Below are 25,169 nucleotides of genomic sequence, written 5' to 3' on the forward strand. Positions count from 1 at the left end.
TCCCTCTTTTTGCTCTGCCATTTGGAGTTTGCTAGGAAGGCACCAAAGCAATAACTCTTTTATACGATTCTGAGTAAAAAGCCATGCTGTGAACCTGTGATCAGTTCTACAATGGGAAAAGGGGATGTTTTTCCCATGACTTTATTTAATTGTTGTGTGCATCTGTGAGCTCACTTAAACTCCATCTGCACGCTACTTCACAAACACACTTTGGCTACCCAGCCTTTCCTGATTGGAATTAGGTACGTGTTAGACAACTCAACTTCTACATGAATTTCAGGCAAGTGTTGAGAAAGCTTTAAATATCCATGATAGTAAATGTTCTGCTCATCAGTCAGAGCTCCTTGTGGAGGCTATTGTTATCTGTTTCTCAGAGAGAATGATTTTCTGGTATTATTCTATGTCAAGTTGCATTAAGAAGGAAACCCTGATTGGTTTTGGTCCTTCTTGCTGTTGCTGTTGCCTTCTGAGTAGTTGATATTTTGTCAGTAGAGAGAATCTGCACTATTTATGGGTTTTGCACTATAAAACTACTGCAGCCCAGTCACATGGCTTCCTTTCCTAAGCCATCTGTCACAGAGGTCTGGAATTTTATGTGAATGTTGGTTGTGCAGACTTAACCCAAGTTTTTTTAGTATGAAAAATGTCAGCAACTACAATATTTAGCATTTTACTTTACATTGGTCATTAAACTTGATTACTGTAGCTCTGTTTCATTGCTATAGTTACATATCAGCTACAAAGCCAAAAAACACTGGGGCGATCATGACAGAGCTGTATTGTCAGATCCTGGAGTGTGTGCTTGGCACTGATATAGTTAATATCTTGGATTTTTGTAACTAAGGTTTATTAATGCTGGTATAAAAATGTATTTGATATTATACAGATGGCATAAGATGTTGTGGTTACTAAGTTATTATCCAGGATAAGCTGCACTGTCAAATTCAGGGCTTAAAACTATCACAGGAGATTAAACTATTTACTAAAAAGGGGCAGAAAGATATAACAAAAGCGTCTTAGTATGAACATATTAGAAGTGTATTTACTTCCCATAAATATAATAAAACATTTCTCTCTTTAAGCTGTGTGATTGAAAATGTGAACTTGGCTGTGTGGGAGAAGCAAACATAAGAGGTGCCTGAGTTTCTGAACCAGGGACAAGCAGATGGCTTGCTGGTGCTTCAGCCTAGGTGGGCATCTGCATGGATGCAAAAGGGAGCCATGCTGGCTGAGTGAAGAGAGGTTGTCAGGCCTTAAATTGTCATCTACCACCAATATTTTCCTTCTGATTCAGAAGATTTAATCAATAACATTTTATCTTTGAATTATTCATCACTGGCAGTGGTAGAAGGCCAGGCTGCATTAAGGAAGCTCCACCCTCAGTCCAGCCAGCGTGGCCGTGTCACACTTTCACCACAGGGGAAGAGCTCCCTCTTTCACCACAACTCTAAAGATCCTCAGGCAAGGACAGGTTTGACTGCCCTATCTTTAGCAATTGGATGATTGACTAATCATCATGCCCCAGCAATATTTAATGGTCAGAAGAAGAAAGGGTCTCCTCCTGCCAATGTCTTTCTGAGGAAGACGTCTAAGAAAGACAGACAACTTTCCCCCTGGGCGTGCCTGACTCTTTTCTATTTACAACACAACATCTGGGTGATTCATTTACACCATGAGTTTCCTATTATATTACTCAAGGTAGGAAATCTAGGTTTATACAGCTGTCTCCTACAGTTACACAGCATTGCACACATCTACCCCAAATTCCCAAGTGTCATCCAAGCTTTGTGGTGACTCAAATTAAAAACAGTAGTGATCACAAGGAGCAGTGTTAATTACAGTATTCTATTCGTAGATCTCTGACATGACTATTTATCTCCATAGTCTTTGAATGCTTTCCACATTATTCAGGAAAACACTGAACTAGACTACTAAGTAGTTCTCCAGAAGCCACATTTCATCTTTTTCCCTAGGTGCCTTCAGCAAATGTTGGCAACAGCAAGGACTAGGCTTATATTCATCCCTAGGTAGAAAATATGTCAATATGCAGTGTAGCATATATAGCACGAAGGCAAATTTGTTTTTGCTTACACTAGTAAATTGCACTTTCATCAGCTTTTTACCATTGCAAGAAAAGGAGTTTGTCCTCTTTTTTCTGTTATCAAATGGCATAAGGTAAAACAGTGATGTTTCCTTCCTTTGTTCTTGTACAGCCAAGCAGCCTTTGCCCCATTTTGCGAGCAGGAGAGCTTCTCCCAGACTGGAAATAGAGGTTGGGTCTCTCCCCAAACTGCACACAGTTAGAGGCTGCTCTTTGCTGTACTCCCCAGGAAGCAAAGGGTTTGTTAACTCAGGCAGAATATCTCCTTTAGGGAGAACCTCCCCAAAATCCTCCTGTACCTCCCCATCTATTGGTCTCAGTGCAGACCTGTGCCTTAGTGGCCTACTCAAATTATGATAAAGGCAGTAGAGCATTTCAAGTGATGTAGAAAACCCGGCGAAAATTTCTCCTACTGTGCTACTTTTAGATGTATTTCTTTCCCCCTCCTTCTCCCCCACCATGATGCAGATGTTGTAATGTTTCCAGGGTGTGGGGGGAAGGGAGGATATGTAATAGTAATGCTGTTGATGACCTAAACAATGCATTAATGCTTTTAACTGTGAATTGGGGTCATAGTTCTCTGTAAGAGTGAAAAGATCAAGAAGATTTAAAGCTAAACTTTTTTTAAATAAAACTAGATTTAGGGTGTATAGGTTATGGTTTAGTGGCATCTTATTTAAATTCTACTTACTATGTTTAAGCTGAGATGCAGGGATACCATTACTGAAGCTACCCTTAAGTCTGCCTAAGAGTTGCACATTAACTGACATAAATCGAAAAGCTGGGTTTAGATTCAGATAAATTTAAATAAGAGCGTGCATTTATATTTATCCTTTAAAAGCACCACATGGTTATTTTACAGCCTTACCACGTCCACATCTAAACATGTCTCTATTTCCTGTTGCATGTCAGGGAGCTGAGATAGAAGTGGATGAAAATGGCACACTGGATTTGAGCATGAAAAAGAATCGAAGCCAAGACAAAGTTATGCCTCTCACTTCTTCCAGCACAGCACTTCCCACTCCCTCCTCTTCTCCTTTCAAAGCAAGTAGCATCCTGGTAAATGCAGCCTTCTACCAGGCACTTTGTGAACAGGAAGGCTGGGATACACCAATCAACTACAGCAAGACCCATGGCAGGAAAGAAGAAGAAAAAGAGGTATTTTTTCAATTTCTGAGTGACTTTTTCCCTTGCATGAGAGACCATATGATATTCTTTAGGACCATCTAGTACAGTTTAAAGGGAATCAGTTTCCACAGGTAGAGGCTTGTGAGCACCGATCTGGTTTTAATGGTCTCTTGGATGGGATATAAAAAAAAACCCCACTACTCACTTTGGAAAATCTTGCTTTCAGAGCCTACTTGCTAATGTCTGTAAGTCTCTAAGGTAAGGGAAACAAAGGTTACCATCATTAGAGGCTGCTTTTTAAATTTTGTTCCTAATGGCTCAGTCTTGTAACACAAACACCCAAATCGCCAGGGGAAAATGGAAAAACATAACAAAAATAACCCCAACAAATAAAATCAAACCAAGAGAGTTTTTTCATGCTGAAACAAAAGACAATTTTTCCATACCAACTCTTTAGACTTCTAGATAACTTGCCATCTAAGCATTTAAACTCAGACTTAAAACCTTGTTTGTAATATTCTTTTACTGGAAAACTTTTTATTTTACATCCTGCAATAAATTTCTGTCACTGAGTCTCAGATCTCCAACTTGCAACTTATGTGATCAATCTTCTAGAGTGTCACTTCCAAATCAACAATTGTCATAATTTTGGTTTTGTTTCTGTTTTGCTCTTTCATATCTGTTTACCCTGTCTTGAAAACAAGAAGGCAGCATAGTCTACTATGGCCTTTCTCTCCTATTCTTTTACTTTGCTAGCAAGTTCGATTTAATATCTTTTTTTTCATAAGCCTGACTTTCAGGATATGGATTGCTTTTATTTTTCTTAAATCACGAAGGGATCACCAGCTCTATAAAAGGCTGATTAGATAAAAGCCTATGCTACAGCTTTCAGAAAGAAACTAAAACATGTCCTAGTTGGAAGGTTTTAAACTACTTACTCCTTGTTTGGTTTCATATATCCAGTAATAGAATTTGATAATTATATTAATATGAAATTATCTTTTGTCCAAATATCAAATCTGACACTTCAAGAAGACATAGATGGGGTAAAGATATTTACAATTGAGGTCAGGGGATCAAGGCATCCAGTTCAAAAAACACATGGAATTTAAAGATAATTCAGTTGCATGAGGAAAAAAATCTACCAGCACTGGGTAGAAGGTTGCAATGTGTCCACTGAAAAAGCTTGCATTTCTTGGAGGCTGGGTTGTCTTGAACCCTTTGCTGTCTCCTCTTTGGGGCTAGTGATGGTCTCTATCTCACCAATGACAGAACAATCCGTGTCCCAGGGTTTTGGAGAGGGTTTGACCTGAAGCAGGAAGCTGAGGGCTCAGGCCCTTTCCCATTCATGCTGCAGGATGAGCAGGCACATCCAGCTTTGAGAGGACTGCCCTGCTGCTGGGATCAAGGCGTGCCACAGACTTGGCAGGGGACCTGCCATGTCACTCCTCCTCCCTGCTGCCATCACAGCTCAGCAAAAGAGCCAAGACAGGAGCACCTCCACACCCCCCCAGTCCATGCCTGACTTTCACAAGGCTAGGATGGGTGTCTGGATGTTTCCCTGTCTCTTTCCGGCACAGGGAATTGGAGGCAACTAAACTGCCCAACAGGACATAATGGTCCAATGCACTCAGGCACTGGCGCCCCTTGCACTTGCTGCTTTGACACTGTGCATTTTGTCCCTAATTGAAGATCTGGTCCCAGATCTCTGCTGTGAGATTTTGCTGTCCCAGGGAGCCTTGATCCATCCAGTGATGACAGGGCCAGAGGCTCTGTTTTCAAAATCAAAGACTGGCAGTTATCCTTATGCAAAGAAAATGACTGATTATATCTATTTCTAATTCATTGTTATCTGGTTCATATGCACAACAGTTGCTTAATTTTGGTGGTAATTTCCAGAAAATATTGTCTCTCTCTCTCTCAGCAAAATAGCCTGTCCAGATGCCCCCTTAAAAAAAAAAATCTGAATTTGGAAAAAGCTCAAAATCTCTCCAAAAGGAAAGCGCTGAGAAATAACTGGAACTGTCAGTTAGTTCAACTGTCAGTTCTCCAAAGATTTCAGGGCTTAAAAATGTTAAAAGTGCCAGATGCTATTATCTGTTATTCATGTTACCATTATGTTCTGGTCTTTGCTGAAATCAATATAAACTTCCATCTGTACATTAATGGAGTATCATTGCTTGCTTTCTTTCAGTAGTGTGCATGCATGAATACACACATGCTCTTTGCAGGAAATAGTAGTGCTTGGACCAATTGGGATGGTTCTGATTTTTCTTTTAGTCTGAAATTCTTTAGATTTTAATAGCATTTAACTATAAATCCATTCAAATTGAAAAGGAAAAATTATGCATACAGTTGGGCTTGACTAGCTGTGACGATCATCACCCAACATATCAGAAAGAGAGAAGTGCTAAAGGTGCTTTCCCAATGGATTATCTCTCCCTCTAAAGATAAATAGATGGAGAAGAGCACAAGCCAAGACATGATGCTCTACTTTTAGCCTTAAGTGCAGCGAATCAAAAAGTATTTGTTCTTTATTTCTGACCTTCTTTGTTTCAGACAGATGCAACCCCATTTGGCCCACATGTAGTGATGTAAGGTCTAGAAAAGCAGAGTTTCAGTACTCCTTTGCCTGCATTTCCTTTGCACTGTACTGATTTTGCAGCTTCTACACATATGAAGATTTTCTGTTGCTTGAATAACACCAAGTATCCCTCAAGGAACTAAGAAAATTACTAAAGGTGACTAAAAAGTCACCCATTTAAATGTCTATATATCTCCCTTACTCCTGGGAAATATACTAGGAAAAAAACTGTATAAAATTGTTGTTGTTTCTGTATGTATGTGTGTGAATAGCTTCATTTAAAAAAAATAGAAATCTTAATATCTCAATTCAGGAAATTCACCATTAAGATTTTGAAAAAAACCTAATTATTTAAAGATAGAAAATTAAAATACTGCAATTCTAAACCCTCTATATCAGTTATACTGGTGGCTATAGGTGTATTCCTGTCAGGCTTCACCATGAAGTCTTGCTTTTATTAAATGACTCAGTGAAATAAAGCTGTGAACTGCAATACTGTAGTGTTTTGTCAAGCCTTGGATATAGATAATTCTCCATCAGTCTGCTCTGTGCAGCAGGTATCAGACAGTGACATGATGAAAAACTCACACACACACTCACACACAAAGTTTCTGGTCCATCACCAGCGGAAGATCAGAATATCTGTCATTATAAACAAAGAACACAAGTTACACATATGAAAATATGAACACAGCCTGCAGCACAAACAGTTAGGGCAATTCTGGTGTGCTGCAGGTGCATCTTGAGGTACATGACCCAGACCAGGATCACAGTGGAGTGCTAGCAGGTCCTTTTCAGCACCCCCTAATCCAGGCTGCTCTCAGAAGAAGTGGAAGTGGCTTGTTTAGAAACATGGATCCAGGCAAGGCATGCTTTAAATTTTTAGAAACACACATCAGTTCAGTGATGCAGATGTAGCCTGGCAGAGTTACTTGTTAGACAGGAAACTGATAAACCATCCTTCTTTAATCTCCATTAAATTAAGTGGAAACCATTTTATCTGTGTTTTTTGAAGTTATTTTGACATCTGATCCCTTCTAACTGGCAACAGGGTATTAGCATTTTTGGTTGTTTCCTTGGGGAACTTTCAGTTCTACAGTAACTCGTATCAGTGATGATCCCTGCTTGCACTTATGTGTTTGTAAGAAAGGTAGGTCAGAACTTGTGGATAGAAGTAGTCAGGAATTCAAATACCCATGGCAAAATCACCCCTATATGCCACTGGGAACAAGATTTAACCCAAGTTGGGAAAAATATCTTTGATGTTTCTTGGGTCTTGAACAAAGCTGACATCCATTTTTCCACTTTTGCATTTTAGCATTTTAGTTTCCATGTCTGGAAGACTTTCAATCATTTATTATTGCTGCGCTAACATCAAGACCTTCTGTAGTTGCTAATTTTCTCTGTTGCTCCTTATCTGAAGTTCTCCTTTAGAAATATAACTCCCCAAGCCTGAAATATATGAGGGTTTTTCTATTTATTTAAAATAATTACTCATTAATTACTGTGAGTGTTTAGTGGAGCTGAATATATGTATTTTTGCTTTCTATATTTGTATCAGATTAGATTATTCTCAAACAAATTAACCCCACAAATGTGGTTGAAAAAATCAGTAGTAATTGATATGGCAATAATATGGCATTATTTCTATACGTATGTGAAGTGTGAGTTAGAGTAGGCAGTAGGTAGCCAGCAGCAGAACGCAGAAGAAAGTCATATTGAGGATCCAGCCTCCAAACAGGCAAAGATGAGCTGCCAGAATTGAGGACCATATGGAAGCTTTATCAGAAGAAACACCCCTGCAGAGCTTACAAGACCCAGGAGGCAGAAACTCCATTTTCAGTCCAGATTCCACTCAGCCCCGCGCTCTGTGTTAACAGCTCTGCAGACAAGCCTGCTCCTCTGTCCTGGCACATTTGTCAGCTGCACAAGCCCAGAGCATCCATGGCACCAGCACCGTGGGTTTAGGAGAGGCTGGGACCTTTCCCTCTCAGCCATGGGCAGCAGTTTCTGCTCCTACAGATGGTAATCTCTGGGAAACACCTGAGTATTGGAATGGAATCACAAAACCAAAGTGAAGCCCAAGAAGGGAATCATAGAGGTCTGATAATTTATGCTATAGACTTTGGAGAATTCTTGAATGATAAAATAGCTACTGAGCATCCCTCCAGAAAGGGATACTTGTCTTTCATAAAGACAATGATAATTGAAAGCATTAAGTCTCAAAACAGTAGAAACCAAGTTATTTTGAAATTATAAAAGAAGATTTTTCAGAAAACAAAAATTCCATTTCCTACCAGGATTCCAAGTTTCCAAAATGCCTTCCCAATGGAGCTAATGCTCATGATTCATACCATCCACCAAACAGCATGGTAGCAGTGATGATTTAGATTTACAAATTGTACAAATCAAGAACTACAAGAAAAAGCAGCTTGCTATTAAGAAAGCTTCAAAGTTGTTTTGTTCTTTATGGTTTTTATTTTAACAAGAATCTGCTCTTTCAATAAGATAACAGGACATTCCATTCCACAGATCTAAAAAGCTTTGCATTAGCATTTGCTTATGTAAATAACACTTTTTAAATTTTCTTATTGCAATTTTGTAATTTATGGTGCAATGGTCACCACTTCAACCGTGTTCAAAAGTCAGCAATGTACTTAGACAGCAAATAAAAAGAATATAACTGCCAAAGTCTAGTTTGGCTCTACCAACAACCACTTCTCTTTTCTCTGAGTACATTTCTTTGGCCTTTATCACTGTCTTATTAAACATACAAAAAATTTCTCCTGTATAATCTCCTTAAACTAGCATCTGCTTTCAGAAATATTTACGCAACAGTCTTAAATATCTGCCTGTAAGAGCCTGAAACTATGATATACTAAAGTTTCTTAATTTCTCTCCATAATTTCTCTTTAACACTTTTTTCCTACTTTTCAAGAGGTTCTCTTCTTGCCATGGCAAATTTAATTGTTTCTTGAATGTGTGGGAGGACTTGAAGAGAGAAACCTTTTGTTACATTCTCATTTAATATTTCAGAAAGATCCAGTGAGCTCTCCAGAAAACATGGAGGAAAAGAAGTACCCAGGAGATGTCTCCATACCCAGTCCTAAACCCAAGCTCCACTCAAGAGATCTCAAAAAGGAACTCATCACGTGAGTCACAAAAAATGCTGCATTTTCCCTTGCCCTGGTAAACACTGACTGTGCTGCTGTTCTGACTTCTGTTTTGAAGTAGATTTGCAGGAGCTGAGCAGGGAGACTTGCACAATTCCCTGCCAGTAGTTAGTTCCACATTGTGGGTATGCAGACATGAGGTTTGGAGCACAGTGTGCATGGGGATCTGGACGGATTAATGACTAAATTTGTACTGGGTGCCAGTCCTTATTCCTCAGATAGATAGGTAACAAGTGGGCACTTGCACTTAACTTCTTCTACAAAACACACCATTTCATAACTTGCTACAGATTGCCTCTGCTAATGCTTATATAATTAAATAAGCTTTGATTGAACAATCGTCATTATAGACCCATTGCTTAGAACTTGTGTAGAGGCAGTTAGGATTTCTCAGAGAGAAAACATGCAGCGTTCAAAAAAAGAAAAATTACAATACAGAATGGGGATTTCCAACCTGTAGGAAACAGGTTTAAGTCCTTAATCTGCTTCCTTCCAAGCGGAATAAGTTATTCAGTCCTGCTGAAAATCCAGCGGCTGTAGATATCGGCCTGGGACTATAGGCTGATATTTTATTTTCCCAGTTAGTGAGATGCACTTGCTCTGTGTTAAGTTCCAAATCTTTACTATCTAGAATGAAAAATAAATTCTATTAAATCTGTCTGTGTAAAATAGCCTGCTTCTGTTTAGAATTTTTCATTAAACTTGTCCCAAGCAGCTCATAATTCAAGTCACTCTTTAAAAATCACATCTAGGCTCTTCACAAAATCCCTTTGGGTTCACATCAATATCATTTTGATATTAACATAGAGTTTTCACTGTAATAGTCAATCAGGACTCAGCAATCATTTATGGCACTTTTATTTGTGCCCCAAAGCAGAGCAGGTCTCTGTGAACAAGTGTGTTTGTGATGATAGCCCACAACTGCAGGCTCACCCATGAATGAACAAGTCACGTCACGCCAACTTGTGTCCTGCTCTCCAGACTCGTGGCACTGAAGCTGTTAGAGCTGCCTCTGTCCCTAGAATTTACATTTTCCTGGGGCAAGCTGCTGTGAAGAGCCATTCTTTCCCCCATGTCATGCAGTCTGCATGTTGTCTACTCACCACATTATATCTGCAGTCATAGTTCATGACCTAAATTGCTACAGGTCAGGTTGTCTTGCCTCTTCTTCTAAAACAAATGCATACAAAAATCACTGAGTTTATTTGCTGACAGCTAATGGCTTTTCTTTTGTAGTATTTATTCCTTTGTGATAGTGACCTGTTTTGAGATACCTGTAATATACTTTTCTACTCTCCTAAATAATAACATCGAAGTATTTACTAGAGCAATGATGAACTTACAGAGGTTCAAAAAGTATCTAAAAGCAGGTATCTAAAATGTAATTGTGCCAAAAATTAAATAAAGAATAGTTTTAATTTATCAGAAGAATCCATAGGAAATATAGAGACCAGACTACATTCCTATGATCCCACTGAGATCAGATATTTTACTGAAAAATTCAGTACAGTTGGCTCCATCATGAGGAAGCTTTTAAAATGACATAAGCACTTGCAGAGAAAAATTTTGAATGTGGTTATCACAGTTGGAGCAAACTACTGTATGAATCCCACCTTCTAGTATGTGCTTTCTATTTTTCCATGTAAATTCTGTTGGCCATAACAGCATGGCTCAGGTTGAAATGGGCTGTGAAAATGAGGCTGATGTCTTCCTAAGGCTTTTTTACAGATTTGAAAAACTTCCTAGCATTCCGCCAGCTCAGAGAAAATAGCCAGGTGAGCATCTCAGGCACCCCTTTTTTCATTAGCATGGAGCACTAGCTAACAATTTTTGTGCAGCATCTGCTTGCCCTTTCTATCCATATTTCCAATGAAAGAAAAACAGTTCTTTATAAGGCAACTCTCCAGGGTTGGTTAGAGTGTTTCAAAGTACTGTACAAAGGTGTATTTAATTCACCCTCCCATCCATGCACAAGTTGCATTTCTTGGTATCTTTCCCCTTTTGCAGAGGACTGTATCCCAGCTTGACTTCAGTGGTACAGCTGAAGAATGGCTGAGGAAAAAGAGAAACTATAACATCTTCTCCAGCATGCCTCCATCTCTTGATTTAAATGAGTATATCTGTTCTGTTAAATGTGCACCTGCTTCCAGCCAGGACAGGGTTAAACTTGGCAGTAGCCAGGAGGTGAGATGGCTGAGGGTTATTCCATAACCTCACCCAGTGAGAAGGTTTTCCTCCCAGTCACGTTAACTTGGCAAAGGCAGGGGTTGGGTAATCTGTTCTGAGCAATCATTTGCCTATCTTGTGCACTTTCTTATGGATATTTTTGATGTTACCAATCATTTTGTCATCTCATTGCTGTTTCCAGTGATTTGTTCTTATTTCGAGATGTGGCTTTCACCTTTTGTGCCTCCAATTGTACTCTCCAACCTGCCACGGGGGAAGGAGGAAGGGAGGGGGAGCAAGCAGCCTATGGTTTACAGAGTCTTGGTGGGAACATTAATTTAAAGAGTACCATTCCCAAACCACAACAACCTTTGTATCACTTCTCAGTTCATCTGAAAAACAGCTTGAGAAAGTTTTGTTCTCTTTCAGAAATTCAGATGTATAATATTGACGTGCTTTCTCTTCTGCAAGCAATCCAAACATCTTTCTCACTTGCATCAGTAAATAAATATTGATATGTTTCTAAATAAGGTGCCTTATTTTAATCAGAAGTGAAAGAAATTATTTTAAATATTACTGTTCTCTGGCCTCCAGTATGTTATACTTGAGGTCAGATCAGAAACTTCAGCTCCAGCATTTATGAACTGCTGTGAATATTTTGTGCCAATAATAAAATAGTTTTTTTAAGAACTCGCTTTACAAGCAAAATACCTATGCAAAGGTAACTCTATGCAGATAAAATAAGGGTTTGAATTATTTGCACTGTAGAAATAGGAAAAAATCTTTCCCTCTGTGTGTCAAGTAATAATTAAAAACTAGAATGAAGTTTTTCTAGATTACTGCAGCGTCGTGACAGTGTGTGATGATGAACGTGACTGCCCTAAGGATCATTACATAATTCACTGCAGAGTATGGTGAGCTGTGTGGTGTATTTTATATACTCTAATTTCTCATTCCTTCTTCTCTGCACAGCTGTCCAACCCCAGGATGTGATGGTAGCGGTCATGTAACAGGAAACTATGCCTCACACCGCAGGTAAGAAACAACAGGAAGCCTGAAACAGGAAATAGAGCTACTCGTAGCTCTTGTCATCTTTGAACCCCTTTGCACTAACCATGGATAAGTATTCAAAAACAATTTGCAGAAAATAATCCACAGAGAAACGTGGCTTTTTTTCCTGATTTTGTTATATTTGTGAAGGTGTGGACTTAATACACTGAGGCAGTTAAGCAGCATATGCTTATTACTGTGGCTGTATTTCTCAGTTGAGACCTGCAGAAAAGTCATTTAGTGAAGTTTGCATTTCCCTGAGTGTACAAGCAGTCTCTATCCAGATGTTGTTGCATCTGATTATAAATGAGGTTTCTGCATACCTTTTTATGAACGGCTTTGAAATTCATAATCTGCTATTATAACCTGAGGAAAGTAGATATTTTTTTCAAAATAACCTACTGCCAACCTAGGTGTTGAAACAACAATTTCCTACATTTCCATTGGGAGCAGAATGGAAATGTTTTCTGCCTTCTACCAGCCACGTGGACCAGATCCTTTAGCTGTCCTTCATATAGGAAACATAAAGGATGGATTCTGTGTACCACTGTCCCCTCATAGCAAAGCTTTACAGGAGCTAGAAACCTTTGTCCCAAACTACATACTTTTTTAGTTAAGAACCGCAGCCTTATGTTTGTCCTTTTTGCTGAGAATAAATATTTGAGAGTATAATTTTAACCAATATAAATCATAAATTGTCTGGATGTTGGTGTTTTAGATAAAAATAAATGCTTTTGTTTAGTAAAATATTTCACATCAGGTTTTCTTTTCAGTGTTTCTGGGTGCCCATTAGCTGACAAGACATTAAAATCCCTTATGGCTGCTAACTCTCAGGAGCTCAAGTAAGTATTGACAATAGCACAAATGTTATTGTTCTTTATCTTCCCCAAACATGTTCCCTGTGTTATTGAAGTTGTAAATTTGAATTGCTCTCAGCAATATCTCTGAAACTTTTCCCTGAAAAGTGTAGTGAATTGGTTTGAAAGCTTTTGAGTGAAATAAAGTTTACTTTTCTCCATTTGTCTTTCTTTTTCTTGTACCCCTTCATTTTCATTAATTATTCAGGGCCTGGGGGGACAAAACTTGTGGACACTAGGAAAGATGCAGCTTTCTCAGTATTTCTGAATCAGAAAGGAATAGAAAATATCTAATATGTAAGATGGATCTGGCAACTGATCCAGATAGAATTAATTGGAATTATTTAGTAAGAAATAAATCTAGTTAGAATAAATCTAAAAAATGAGACCAGAATACCTGCAAATCCTTTTTTATTTGTCACTACTCTATACTATGAGTTTAATGCCACTGAAGCAGGCATCAAGTCATATGATTTTATGCTGGCATAATTCTCACCATGAAATGTCACTTACAAAAGGACTGTGCAGGCTTTGCTATATAGACAGATGTATAGGGACATATGAATATTTCAAAAATCTGTAGTCAAGAGAGGCACTGGCAACCAGTCATCTAGTTATTGAATTGGCTTTGTCAATAAGGATGTGGGGAAAAAGGAAGGATAATTAGAGTTCTTTCATAGCTTTCCCTCTGCAACTTGTAAATTGGATCCCATAATAGATGGCTTGGAAAAATTCATGAATGCATGTAAAAAGGGGAGAACCCCGTGACTGTCCTTTCTGTCCTTTAGGTTCATCCCTAGTCCAGATTGAAGAAAATAAAGTCTGATCATGGCACTATTTTCCTTTTCTAATAGTATTAATAGCAGAAGTGGCTACATTTAGGCTTGGAGCAGTGTTTGGCTTCCCCAGATCCAATGTTAGTGGTCTCATTCCCTAGCCTTACAACTTCAGTTATAATTGAAATGCTGAACTGATGGTATGGAGTTGAATGTACAGGAGATGCAGCAAAATAGCAAAGAAAGAACATTTATACAGGCAGCTGTCCAAAGCAGTTCACAAAGCCCGTAGGTAAACTGGCACACTGGCACAATGCTGCATTTTTTGACATTTCTGATCCCAAAAGGTATAAAATTTAGGTTTAGTTTGTTTTAAAAGAGCAGAACAGTTAGCAAGGAACTGGCTTGCAAAAATGCTGACAAATTCGAAGTCATTTGCTGAGTCATATATATTTGTCCCTGCTTTTATTGGCTTTCTGCCATACAAAGACACTCACACAAATATTTTGAATAGTTGCTCCTCATGCATCACCCCCCCGCCCCATTCATGTGTGAATAAGTAAATTTGCATACCAATATGGTTATTTTTCCACTAAAGCTTCTAGAGTTTTGGTCATGCCATAAGGAAAGAGGAGCAACAGCATATGACTTAAATGACAAACTGCACACTGTACGCCATGTATAATAAGTGAGTTGTGAAAGACAAAGTCAAAGTTCATGGACATTTCACAGACAGAAATATGTTGCATAACGCAGTTAGCATTTAATTTCAATTAACTAGAAAAAGAGCAAAAATCTGTTCACAGACAATTTGCAAAAGGAAAAAAGGCTAAATAAAATTATTTTTCACAAATGTACCACCTTAATTTAGGTTCTTGCAAACGTAGTTCAGGTAATATTTCGAACAAAACTTTGCTTTTGTGTAAATTAAATCTTTTTCCAAAATGCTGCAATCATCCTTGTTCTGGTATAGCGACAGCAATAGTTAATTGTAGCATTGCTATGTGAGCAGAGGGCATAAATGCTCATAGAATCAGGCCAGGAAAGTACCCTCATGTAGTTAGGCATGAATATGAAAAAGCTGTGTATTTTTTCCAAATGTTATTCATGTTTAATTTGCCAGAATCAAGATAAGATTTTGGCTTTAATTATGAAACGCTATGCCAGCAAAGATACAAGGCTTCCATGTGATCCACAGTTTGGAAATAAGGAAGGTCTGCTCAGAAAGTGGGCCTGTGACTCAGATTCAAGAAAATTTCTATATGAGGATTCTTGCTGCTCAGAACAATCTGAGGTGGTCAACTTAAAACATAAGTTTGATGATGACTCAGATTTTAAAGCTAAAAGGGATAATTGGGGCTGATATCCTATTTAATCAAAGAGCTTGCTTATCAAGCCTTAAATAATTTTAAATGTGTACTTTAGAGAGGTATTTACTTACAATTCAGAAGCTTTTAGGAATAGGTGGTCAGTCCTACCCTTATACTCATTTTTGCAGTGGTTAAATATCAATTTTTATGAGAGATTTGAGCAGTTTTTCTACATGGGTTCCACATAAAACATTGATACTGATTTATACTGAGTTATAATGCCTTCCATAGGCAGTATAAGAATTTCAGAAAATGGTTTTCTCAGCTGACCTCCATTGGTTTGCCTTGACTACAGTTCATATCCAACACCTCTGGTCAAAAACATTTCAGCTTTTGAGGGAGAAAATGTACCAGAAATGCTCCTAAACCTGCAGCTCAGCATTTAAATTTTACTTGTAGTTGTAGTTCATCTTCCTAAAGATAAAGCAATCCTCTTGGAGAAAGGGACAAAATAGGAGGTACTCAATGCCCATTTGCAAGTATTTATATATGAAATCGCAGAGATTTATTTTTGAATAACAAATTTGGAAGAATTGTGAAAGAACTTGTAACCTACAGCCACCTGAGGGTTGACATCTTTTAATTTGATGTCCTGAGACCTCTGGCCCTTCGATGTAAATCTTATTTTCTTGGCTCTGCACAGGACTTGATTATAAAGGATGACTCCCTAAACTGGGGCACCAGTCCAAACACCACTTAGAAGCTGATGAAATTCCCCAGCATTACTGATTGAAAGGCAATAGGTTTTTTGGTGTATTTTGTGTTCTGGAATTTCACAATCCATACAAAGATATAATCAATATTTAGAAAACCCAATCCAGCTGTCAAGATTAGGAGTCTTGCTAATGAAGCTTTTTACTTATTTGTCAGTAGCCTACCTGAAATAACCTTTTACAGTTTCATTAGTCCTGACAATATCTCATCCTGAAATCTTCAGTGACCTCAGAATAGCTTGGACTCCAATCCAGTTGGAAATCTGTCTGCTGTCAGAAGTGGTAACTACAGATGGGGTGATATAAAATTTAGTTCAGTATCCTTTATAAGTATATTCACAACTCCCAGACTTTCAGATCTGAATGTCTCACACAAAGAGCTTTTCTTGAATTAAAGTCCACCTCCAGTCTATGCAGGGAGCCCTTCCATCTGTGATCATCTGATAAAACAAGTAGCCAAAATTAATTTCCTTAGTTTTTGGCAGGTGTTCTGGATTTACTTGTGAGCATTCACACTCTCCAGACATCTGCCCTTGCTGCCTGCTCCACATGACGTTGTGCCCAGTCCTCGTCCCACACTTTAACAGGTCAACATTTAGTTCTACACAGTCAAGCATGTCCTGGCACTCTGCAAACCCCCACCTTAACTTTTGCTGTCAGTGTGAGGCAATTCATCCCACCAAAAATATAGTTCACTAAGTGTCATCATGAAATGTTTTGATATTATATTTAAAAAAATTCACCCCTTTCTTCATTTGAAATAATGCGGAATCTTGCTTGAATAAATGCATAAATTTGCTCATGTCCAAAAGAAGTCAGATTTTTGACAAATTAATTGTTCACAGAAAACTAGTTTTAAATATTCTGTGAAGAGATGCACCTGCACACCCAGATGTGCTATTACCATTATATTTGTAGGTGTTTTCCCTGGCAGCCTACCAATGACAAGATGAAATCACAAATCTCTTTAACTCAGGAAAGATTCAGTAACAACTGGGACCCTTAAGAGCATATTGAACCCTGCAACTTTCCTTAATGGTTCAGTACAACATTATTTGGCACAACTCCTTATGTAATTCTGATACTCTGCAAAAATAATAGCATTTCAAAGTCCCTTAGGGTTGCTTAGTATAAGAACTTTGTGTTGTATAATACAGAAACATAGAAAAGGCTGGCATAACTTCTAAGGCAAATGTTTTTTGGTGCTGCTTTGTTTGCTGAGGTATGTTAATCTTCTCTGAAAAAACCTCAAGACAAACCACGCCACAAATATACAACAGCCTTAAATTAAAAAGAAGAAAAATTACAGAAAAAATAAAATCTCTGTACTTCTGAGATGGAAGGTGTTACCAGTGAGGTCCTGCTCCAAACCCCACAGAGGTCAGTGGAAAGACCTACTGACCTAAGTGGCTTTTGGGGCATAGCAAGCAAGAAGCCCACCCTGCCAGAGTGCTGGCAAAAGCACAGTAACCAGCAGGCTTTTTTCTTTTTATTGTATGGATATTTCAGTATTAAAAATTCATATTTGAAAAGGCTTGTTTGTCTCACATACACAGAGCAACCCCTTACCTATGAGAAATAAGCATAATCCAATTGCTCAGCTGAAGACCCAACTGAATCTTAAGCAAGAAAGAGATGGTGCTGTGGTATGCTTACAGTGCTAGAATACACAAATTATTAAATTCAAATTCTGGCTACCATCTATTGATGCCCAAAAGTAAAACTGCTTCTCTGCTTTCATTTCCCTTTCTGTAAATACTGGCAAAGTGCTTATTTATGTCTCTACCTGAAAACATCATACCAATAATAAACAAACACATAAGAGCAAATTTACAGATAGATCTATATCAAGCTGCTTTTTTCTTCTCTTTGTACTGTTGATTCTATACGAGGAAAAATGTTTGATGCAAACAGTGATATAAACTAAGTAAATCAACGCATCATATACAATATATTTCATATTCCATATTAAAACTCTGCTACTTTAAAAAAAAAAAAAAAAACAGCAAAAGCTCTGCTGGTCTTTCTTCCACTCTAGACAAAATATAGATTGTACACATTATTTGTTCTGTATCTTTGTGACCATATTTTGTAATTCCTGTATTATTCCACAGGTGCCCAACACCTGGCTGTGACGGCTCTGGCCACGTGACAGGGAACTATGCATCCCACAGAAGGTAACAACCACCCCATCACATGGGGCTGCAGTGCTCAGGGCTCTCGGCTGGCAGCAGCAGAAAGAGGTGGCTCTTACTCTGTGTGCTTCTTTCAGCTTGTCTGGCTGCCCTCGTGCCAGGAAAGGAGGTATCAAAGTCACTCCTACCAAGGAAGAAAAAGAAGACCCTGAACTTAAGTGAGTACAGAAGCAGGGGTGGAGGGGGGAAATGGCCTGGGAGAGTTCAGGACTTGAGGAACCATAGGGAGATGCTCCAGTTAATCTCAACACTGTGAGAATAGTGCCCAGAGCTGGAACCAAGCCAAGTGTTTCTGCTTCTTGTGGAGTTGGTGGAGTCCATCACCTAGGAGACTGAACAGTGAGGAAGGATTGCTGTATCTGCTTGTATTGCTCCAATTATTTTAAAGAGTGCTATGCCAATGGGTTGAAAATTTTGGCAAAATGAAGGAAAATTATTACTGACTGAGGTGAAACATGTCAGCTAATTAAATCAGAGTGACACCTTAAAAATATGTTCCAGAGAACTTAAATATCTGTAAGTCTCAAGTCTTTTCTATATCTATGAATGAAAATTTCACTTAAAGTGAAAACTGGAAACTCTGTAAGAGATTCACTACATTCCTGGCTTGAATGCATATTCCATTAAAATTTGTAAATGATAACTGCCAGAATATAAAAGTGAAGGCTTCGTTGTATGGAGAGTTTTAATACTTGCTAATGATATGTGTGAAACTGCATAACACTGACAGAGCAGCACAAAAAATTCCCTCTCCTTTCTTTGCAAATATTTGCATGGATTTCCATGCATGTTTTCCAGTTACAGGAACCCACCCTCTTCTTCATACCAAAAACCAAGACAGAAATGAGACAATGTTGACTTTCCATACACTTGAAGAAGTGCGATTTATTGCCCATGATGGAATTTCAATTTTCTTTTCCAGTAAAATACTATTTAAACAAACGTCTTATTTTCTTAGTCTCTACAGCTGTATTTTAAATTGCCTTATTTTAGTATGAGCTGAACCCCCATAACCCAGCTTGACAATATTTGGATGCTCTGGTACAGTGTGCCAACAGGGACCAAGTCTTACCCCATTAAAGCAAAGTCGCAAAGGCAGCTGGAATTATTTTCTCGGGATTTTTTGAGAATGTCTTTGGCTGCGCTCTGCAGTGAAAATGAGGGTTCTTTTGCTGTGTTTCTGTAGATGCCCAGTGATAGGCTGTGATGGCCAAGGTCACATATCAGGTAAATACACTTCCCATCGCACTGCTTCTGGTTGTCCTTTGGCTGCCAAGAGACAGAAGGAGAGTCCTGTCAATGGGTCTTCGCTATCCTGGAAACTGAACAAACAGGAGCTGCCACACTGTCCTTTGCCAGGCTGCAACGGGCTGGGTCATGTTAATAATGTTTTTGTCACCCACAGAAGGTATAACTTTGTGTTTTCTCTTTTCATTTTTCCTTAACATTCCACTCTGAATTGGCAACATGTGAGTTTAGAGTCAGAATAAATTGTGATAAAGTCTTTTGAGTAGTAACATTGCAGGTAAAGTAATACGAAACAGAATTAATTTGGGAGACTTAAATTTTATGTCTTTTTCTGTGTTCCCATTGAAGCATGACTTTCCAAGGTGTTCAGATTGGTATAGTGGTTATGCACTTTAAAATTAAGTAGAGTTCTTTCCTAGGGAAATATGGAGTTGTATGTCTGCATATCTTCCAAAGAAAGAGAAGTATCACCAGAAAATGTCACCAGAAAAGCTTTAGCCAAGAGTCATTCATTTCATCTTTCTACCAGTGGAAAAGTTATACTTATAAATTTTGTATTTAAGCAGCTTAAGTTACACAAAGAAGAAACAATAACCATGCAGCTCTTATATGGATTAAAAAAGTTCAAAGTTATAACAATCTTACAAAGAAAATTATCCTTGCAGAGAAGAAGTCACACATAAAACTAACAACAATAAACACCATCTATCACTGTGAAAAATAATCTGATCATATTGAATCAAAAGTAAGCAAAGAGTGATTGGCAAGTTTGATTTTCTGTCTTTAACAGTACTTAAGTCTACATTCTCTGTCTCCTTTGCTTTCTTCTTAACACTTTGAGCCAACTTCTCCAAAACAAGAAATGCCCATGGTCATTTGAATAAATTCAGTCAGAGTCCAGTGTTATCTAAACTTTATTTCCTACATCCCATCTAAAAGTATTTTCATTAGGACACTACTGTAAATTGTGGCTCATTAAGCACGTAGCAAAAACTGTATTTTAGCTGGTAGCAATTCATAATACAGAGGATTCCTGTCCTACATGAGACTGGGTCACTCTCAAGATCACATCAGTTAAAATGATGTAGCAGATATAACTTTGTTTTATATCCTTTTCTAGGATGTTAGAAACCTAACAAGTAACTCACGGCTTTCAAACAATCTCCTAGTTAGCTATCTGCTCTGGGCAGAGATAATAAGCAAAAATTTAGAACTGAAGAACTAGCATCTTTCTGTATAGCTTTTAGCCAAGCTAATGAAAGCTTAGGTTTTGCTGCTTTGTTGTTTTTTGGGTGTTTTTTTCCTATGTGGAAATGCCATGTCTGTTAGGATTCTCTTTTTGTAAAAATTTTTACACGCACATACACGCACACACACGTCAACCACTTTTCTGTGGAACAAAGTTTTCCCTCTCTCCTTACTCAGATACACCTAAAAACAAATCCTGCTGCCAGTTCTTCGGCATATGGGTATTTCTTCTTTGTTATTTATAAAGATAGTATTAAGACAGTGCAATTCCTCTTAGCCCTTTAGTGGGCTATAAAATTTGCCTCAGATAATTACCAGCTGATGAAATTGTAAGCTTTGAAATAGCAAAATGTAATTTAATGTGAACAGTGGTTAAAAAGCAAACTGACTATATAATGGAACCATTCAAAAAAGCTATTACAGCCTATAGGGTATATCCAGAGTTATTATTGTATTGATCATTATTATGTATCAACAAAGTGATACAATAATTGGGCACGGTGGACATCATTCCATTAACTAATTTTTTTTAGGACAGTAAACTTGCCATTTTAAATACCACAGTCTCCTCTCCTTTGGAGCACAATCCCTTGATAAAAACAGTTTATAAGTGTTTGAATTTAACGAATTCTGTAAATGCATCTTCATATAGCTTAACAGTAGCTGCTACTGCAATTTTGTTTATTTTGAAATATGCTTTAGAGTTGTTTACTCATAGATTGAGATTTCTGTGCCAGTTTTCAAGCTGGAATATACAGCTAAATGACTCTTTATGAGTTATGTCATTCCCCGAAGCCATGCTATAATGGAGATACTGCTGCGACCTTAGGTACAGAGGTCTGTCCAAGTGCATGATAATATTGCCTGAAAGGATTGTTGCCATTTTCAAGTGGGTGCTAATGTTTTTTTTTTCCTATCTGTTTCAGCCTGTCTGGTTGTCCTCTGAATGCACAAACCATAAAAAAGGGCAAAATTTCGGAAGAATTAATGACTATCAAGCTTAAAGCAAGTGGCGGTAAGGAGATCTGTAAAAAATTATGACATTTATTTAGATAGAAGGGCCCTGACTCCCATTTATTCTTGTGCCCCTTTATGCCATTCTGGCATTAATTCTCAGTACTTTGTCTCTAGCAATAAAAATTCATGACTAACAAAAAATATTTGCATGAGAGATTATAAAATTATTCTCATTTACATCTTGATAACTGAACATTGAGGATATGCTCTAGTTCCAGAGCATTATTTTTTATTTGGGTATCCTTTCAATATTGTTTTAATTAATAAACAATTAGTTACAGATCAGGAGGACTTAGCTATCTGAATAAGGTAGGAAGGGAGAAATATTGTGGGCAGAAATTGACTCATCTCTCCAACTTCATTCCTACATGGTTTAATATCTATGCAGTGCTTGTGCAATTTAGCTAACCTAAGTGCAAAGCAATAATTACCAGAGTTGCAGGGGGAAATGTGTAGGAGTCTCCCTTCTTATACAATGTGCTTTAGCAAGTTGGGCATTGAGCCAGGATTCAGGAAATTTAGTCTTTAGCCTCCAACTGCTGAGGAAAACAGTTGCATTACTGCTTACAGATTTCCCATGCTGGCTCCCCAGCAGACTCAGTTCTAGGCTTTAAAGCAGTAACAACAGTGGCACAAATCTCCAGGCAGAGTTGGGCTCAGAGTGATACTAAGCAGAAATAGGCACATGCATTTGCCAGCAGCTGCTACAGCTCAGTATATTTCAGGATAAGTCTTTCATTTAAGAACTGAAGCTTTTTTACTTTGCTATCTAACTTGTTGGGATGAAAAAGCCTGGCTTCTTAGGGTTTTTTTTGGTTTTGTTTTGTTTTGCCTTTTTTTTTTCCCTGTAATACTTGTTAGCTTTCTGAAAATTTCACCCTTTCCTGTTATTTAAACTTCACTATTTATTAGATATAACGAAGGCTGTGCTTATTGAAGTTTTCTGCACAGGAGCTTGCCCCCACAGAGATTCTTGCAAAATCAGAAACAGGTACAGATGAGTGAACAATTATAATACAAAAGATGTTGCCCTGCTGTATTTTCTGAAAAAGAAGGGTTGCTGTTGCATTCCTTTAAAAAAAAAAGCAAAACAAAAAAAAACCCCAAACCAAAACAAACAAACAAAACCCCCACACCCAAGCACCATAAAAATCTCCTCACATTTATGATAAACTTTCCTCTTTCTGGGCAATTTTTCCTTTCTGTACCCTTCAGCTTGTACTTGCATGATGCAACGAAAAAAGAAAGTGCGAAAAAATTAGGACTAAGATAACCCCATCTATGTTTCAGCTCATGTAAATGTTTAACAGGAAGGAAAGAATTTTGATAGTAAAATCAAAGAAATTATAAGGATCAATCATTTGTTGAAAATCTTATTTTCCTAGGGTTAAGTACCAGGTAATACAGCTGGTTACTTATACATCCATTGTCCTGTGGACACTTTAAATCTGATGTTGATATTTTCAACTATTTACAGGTATTGAGAGTGATGAAGAAATAAGACACTTGGATGAAGAAATAAAAGAACTGAATGAATCCAATCTTAAAATTGAAGCTGACATGATGAAACTTCAAACACAGGTATGCCATAAATGTGAAACCTTTTACTATGCTATGTTTAAGCACAATAAATAAATTAAATGCTATGTAAATGTTATGTTTAAAAATAGCTAGTCTCCTCTGCACTTCTTTTTCCAAGCTCTTGTTTGTTGTTCTCTGTAAATGAACCACAATTATTGTCTTAAAGATTTGCTGAATGACAAATTCAGGACAGTTTGTAGCTAATCTTAGCAAGCAGACATGAAACATACTTCCCAAACAAAACATCCATTTTCCTTTGTTGACCAAACATCTGCTTACCAAACCAGGGAGGTCCTATGACTTGAGTTTTGAGGGATGATAATTCCTCTTACAAACCCACTGCAAGTCTTAATGAATACCAAAGAAAATTTTCCTAGTTTAGCTCACCCACTGTCAATTATTCAAATACTTTGAATTTTGCCTCCAGGCAACCGCTGGTAAGGAATGTATATCTTTTGCTAGCTTATGTAGAAGAGGATTTTGATGGGAGTTATGCAAAAGAGTCATTCTCTTTCATTATTTTGTATACTGGAGAGGATAAGTTGGTTTTAATATGCTGATAGTGGTTCTATGGAGTGAGCTGTAGAGCGTCATCCCTTCAGACTCCCATGTACACCGGGAAGTTAACCTGGGCAGATTGGGTAAAAGCATGAGCAGAAGCTTCAGAATTTTCAGAATAGGAGTGAAATAAAAATAAATTTGTGAACTGAATATAGATCTAAACCAAACTGAGTGTAACCATACCCCCCCTCTATTTACACCACATTTGAATGAGCAGTGTTGTCTCCTGCTGTTTTTGCAATAACCACTGCGTGTATGGTCTAAACAAGGTAGAAGCCTCCGCCACCTGTGCTGGATCTAAACAATCTGGCTGCACACCACAGCAGCTGAGGGGATATCCAGCCCAAACTGCACTGCAGGGCTCACTGTCTCAGGACACTTGGTTCTCTCCGGTGGTCACTGTGCTATTTACATGGAGATTGCCCAGTTTGTGCAGTCAGATTTCTTCTCCCTAGACTTTCTCTCTGGTGAAGGCAGCTTGACCAGCAAAGCCTGAACTGAACTACAGCAGAAGCCATAAATCTCCTACCTCCTTTTGCTCCACCACAGCCAGGTGTTAGACTGCTATGAGCATCCTCCAGAGGAGGGGTTGAAGTGGACAACAGGCACACAAAAAGAGGTTTCTCACACTGGAGAGTTTCGCTGTGTGCCTGAGCAAAGGAAGTAAAGTGGCCACAATCAGGAAGCAATTAGGTAGTGCAAAGAGGTGCATACTAATAAAGAAGGGCGGGCATGACAATTGTGGGTATGACTGCACTGGTCAGTGCCCTGTGGAGCTGTGGTGGGGCACAGGGATGGCAGCCCTTGGTTCTGCCCTGCTGAGCTGTCTGCTCTTGGGACAAAGAGCAGGGCAGGAGGGAACCATACCTTGCCATTGCTGGTTTTGTTTTTTCAGCGCTGCTTTTGACATCTAAGCTTTCAGACCTGAGCTCTCACTTTGAAAAGATACCATTTTTTTTCCTACCTTGGCTGCTTTATCCTGCTCTTTCCAAAACCCTCCTCTCCATTCTGTTAGTCAGAGACCATCTTTGCAATACAGTGCTCAGTCTCTCAGTTTCCTTTCCACTCTATTTTTTTCTCATTGTTCCCAGCACCAGGCCTGTTGCTAATCCCAGCCAGCCCAGAACTCACCCAGGAGCAGGGCAGGAAAGCAGCACAACAGCTAATACCCAATACCCGTGCCCTTGCTATTGTGGTTGAGCAGCAGGGATGCTGTAAGAGCAGGACAGCAATGAAAACATCAACCTCCTTTCTCCTTCCTCCGCCAGCCCTGAGGCCACACTTCATCCCTGCTCCACACTGACCCTCCTCTGCAAGCTCAATTCCTTCCTCCCCCTCTGGGGCACTCGCTAGTGCCTTGCTGCTACAAGATTTCTCCATGAACCAGCAGCAAAGTCCCTC

At 38.5% G+C, this 25,169-nt stretch overlaps 1 protein-coding gene across 1 annotated transcript in view; it reads left to right on the plus strand.

Annotated features, from left to right (window-relative positions):
• ST18 (ST18 C2H2C-type zinc finger transcription factor) overlaps nt 1–25,169 on the plus strand; it is a 100,404-nt gene that overhangs the window by 71,562 nt on the left and 3,673 nt on the right. Inside the window, exons 12-20 of the mRNA XM_054284704.1 lie at nt 3,014–3,259; nt 8,850–8,965; nt 12,125–12,187; nt 12,976–13,044; nt 18,033–18,095; nt 18,191–18,271; nt 19,300–19,521; nt 21,536–21,624; nt 23,104–23,207. Coding sequence (XP_054140679.1) covers nt 3,014–3,259; nt 8,850–8,965; nt 12,125–12,187; nt 12,976–13,044; nt 18,033–18,095; nt 18,191–18,271; nt 19,300–19,521; nt 21,536–21,624; nt 23,104–23,207 — 1,053 coding nt within the window. The remainder of the gene's footprint in view (nt 1–3,013; nt 3,260–8,849; nt 8,966–12,124; nt 12,188–12,975; nt 13,045–18,032; nt 18,096–18,190; nt 18,272–19,299; nt 19,522–21,535; nt 21,625–23,103; nt 23,208–25,169) is intronic.

Source organism: Melozone crissalis, unplaced genomic scaffold (genome assembly GCF_028551555.1).
Source record: "Melozone crissalis strain CALT ecotype California unplaced genomic scaffold, PUWL_Pcris_2 ptg000042l_1, whole genome shotgun sequence".
NCBI classification, from domain to species: domain Eukaryota; kingdom Metazoa; phylum Chordata; class Aves; order Passeriformes; family Passerellidae; genus Melozone; species Melozone crissalis.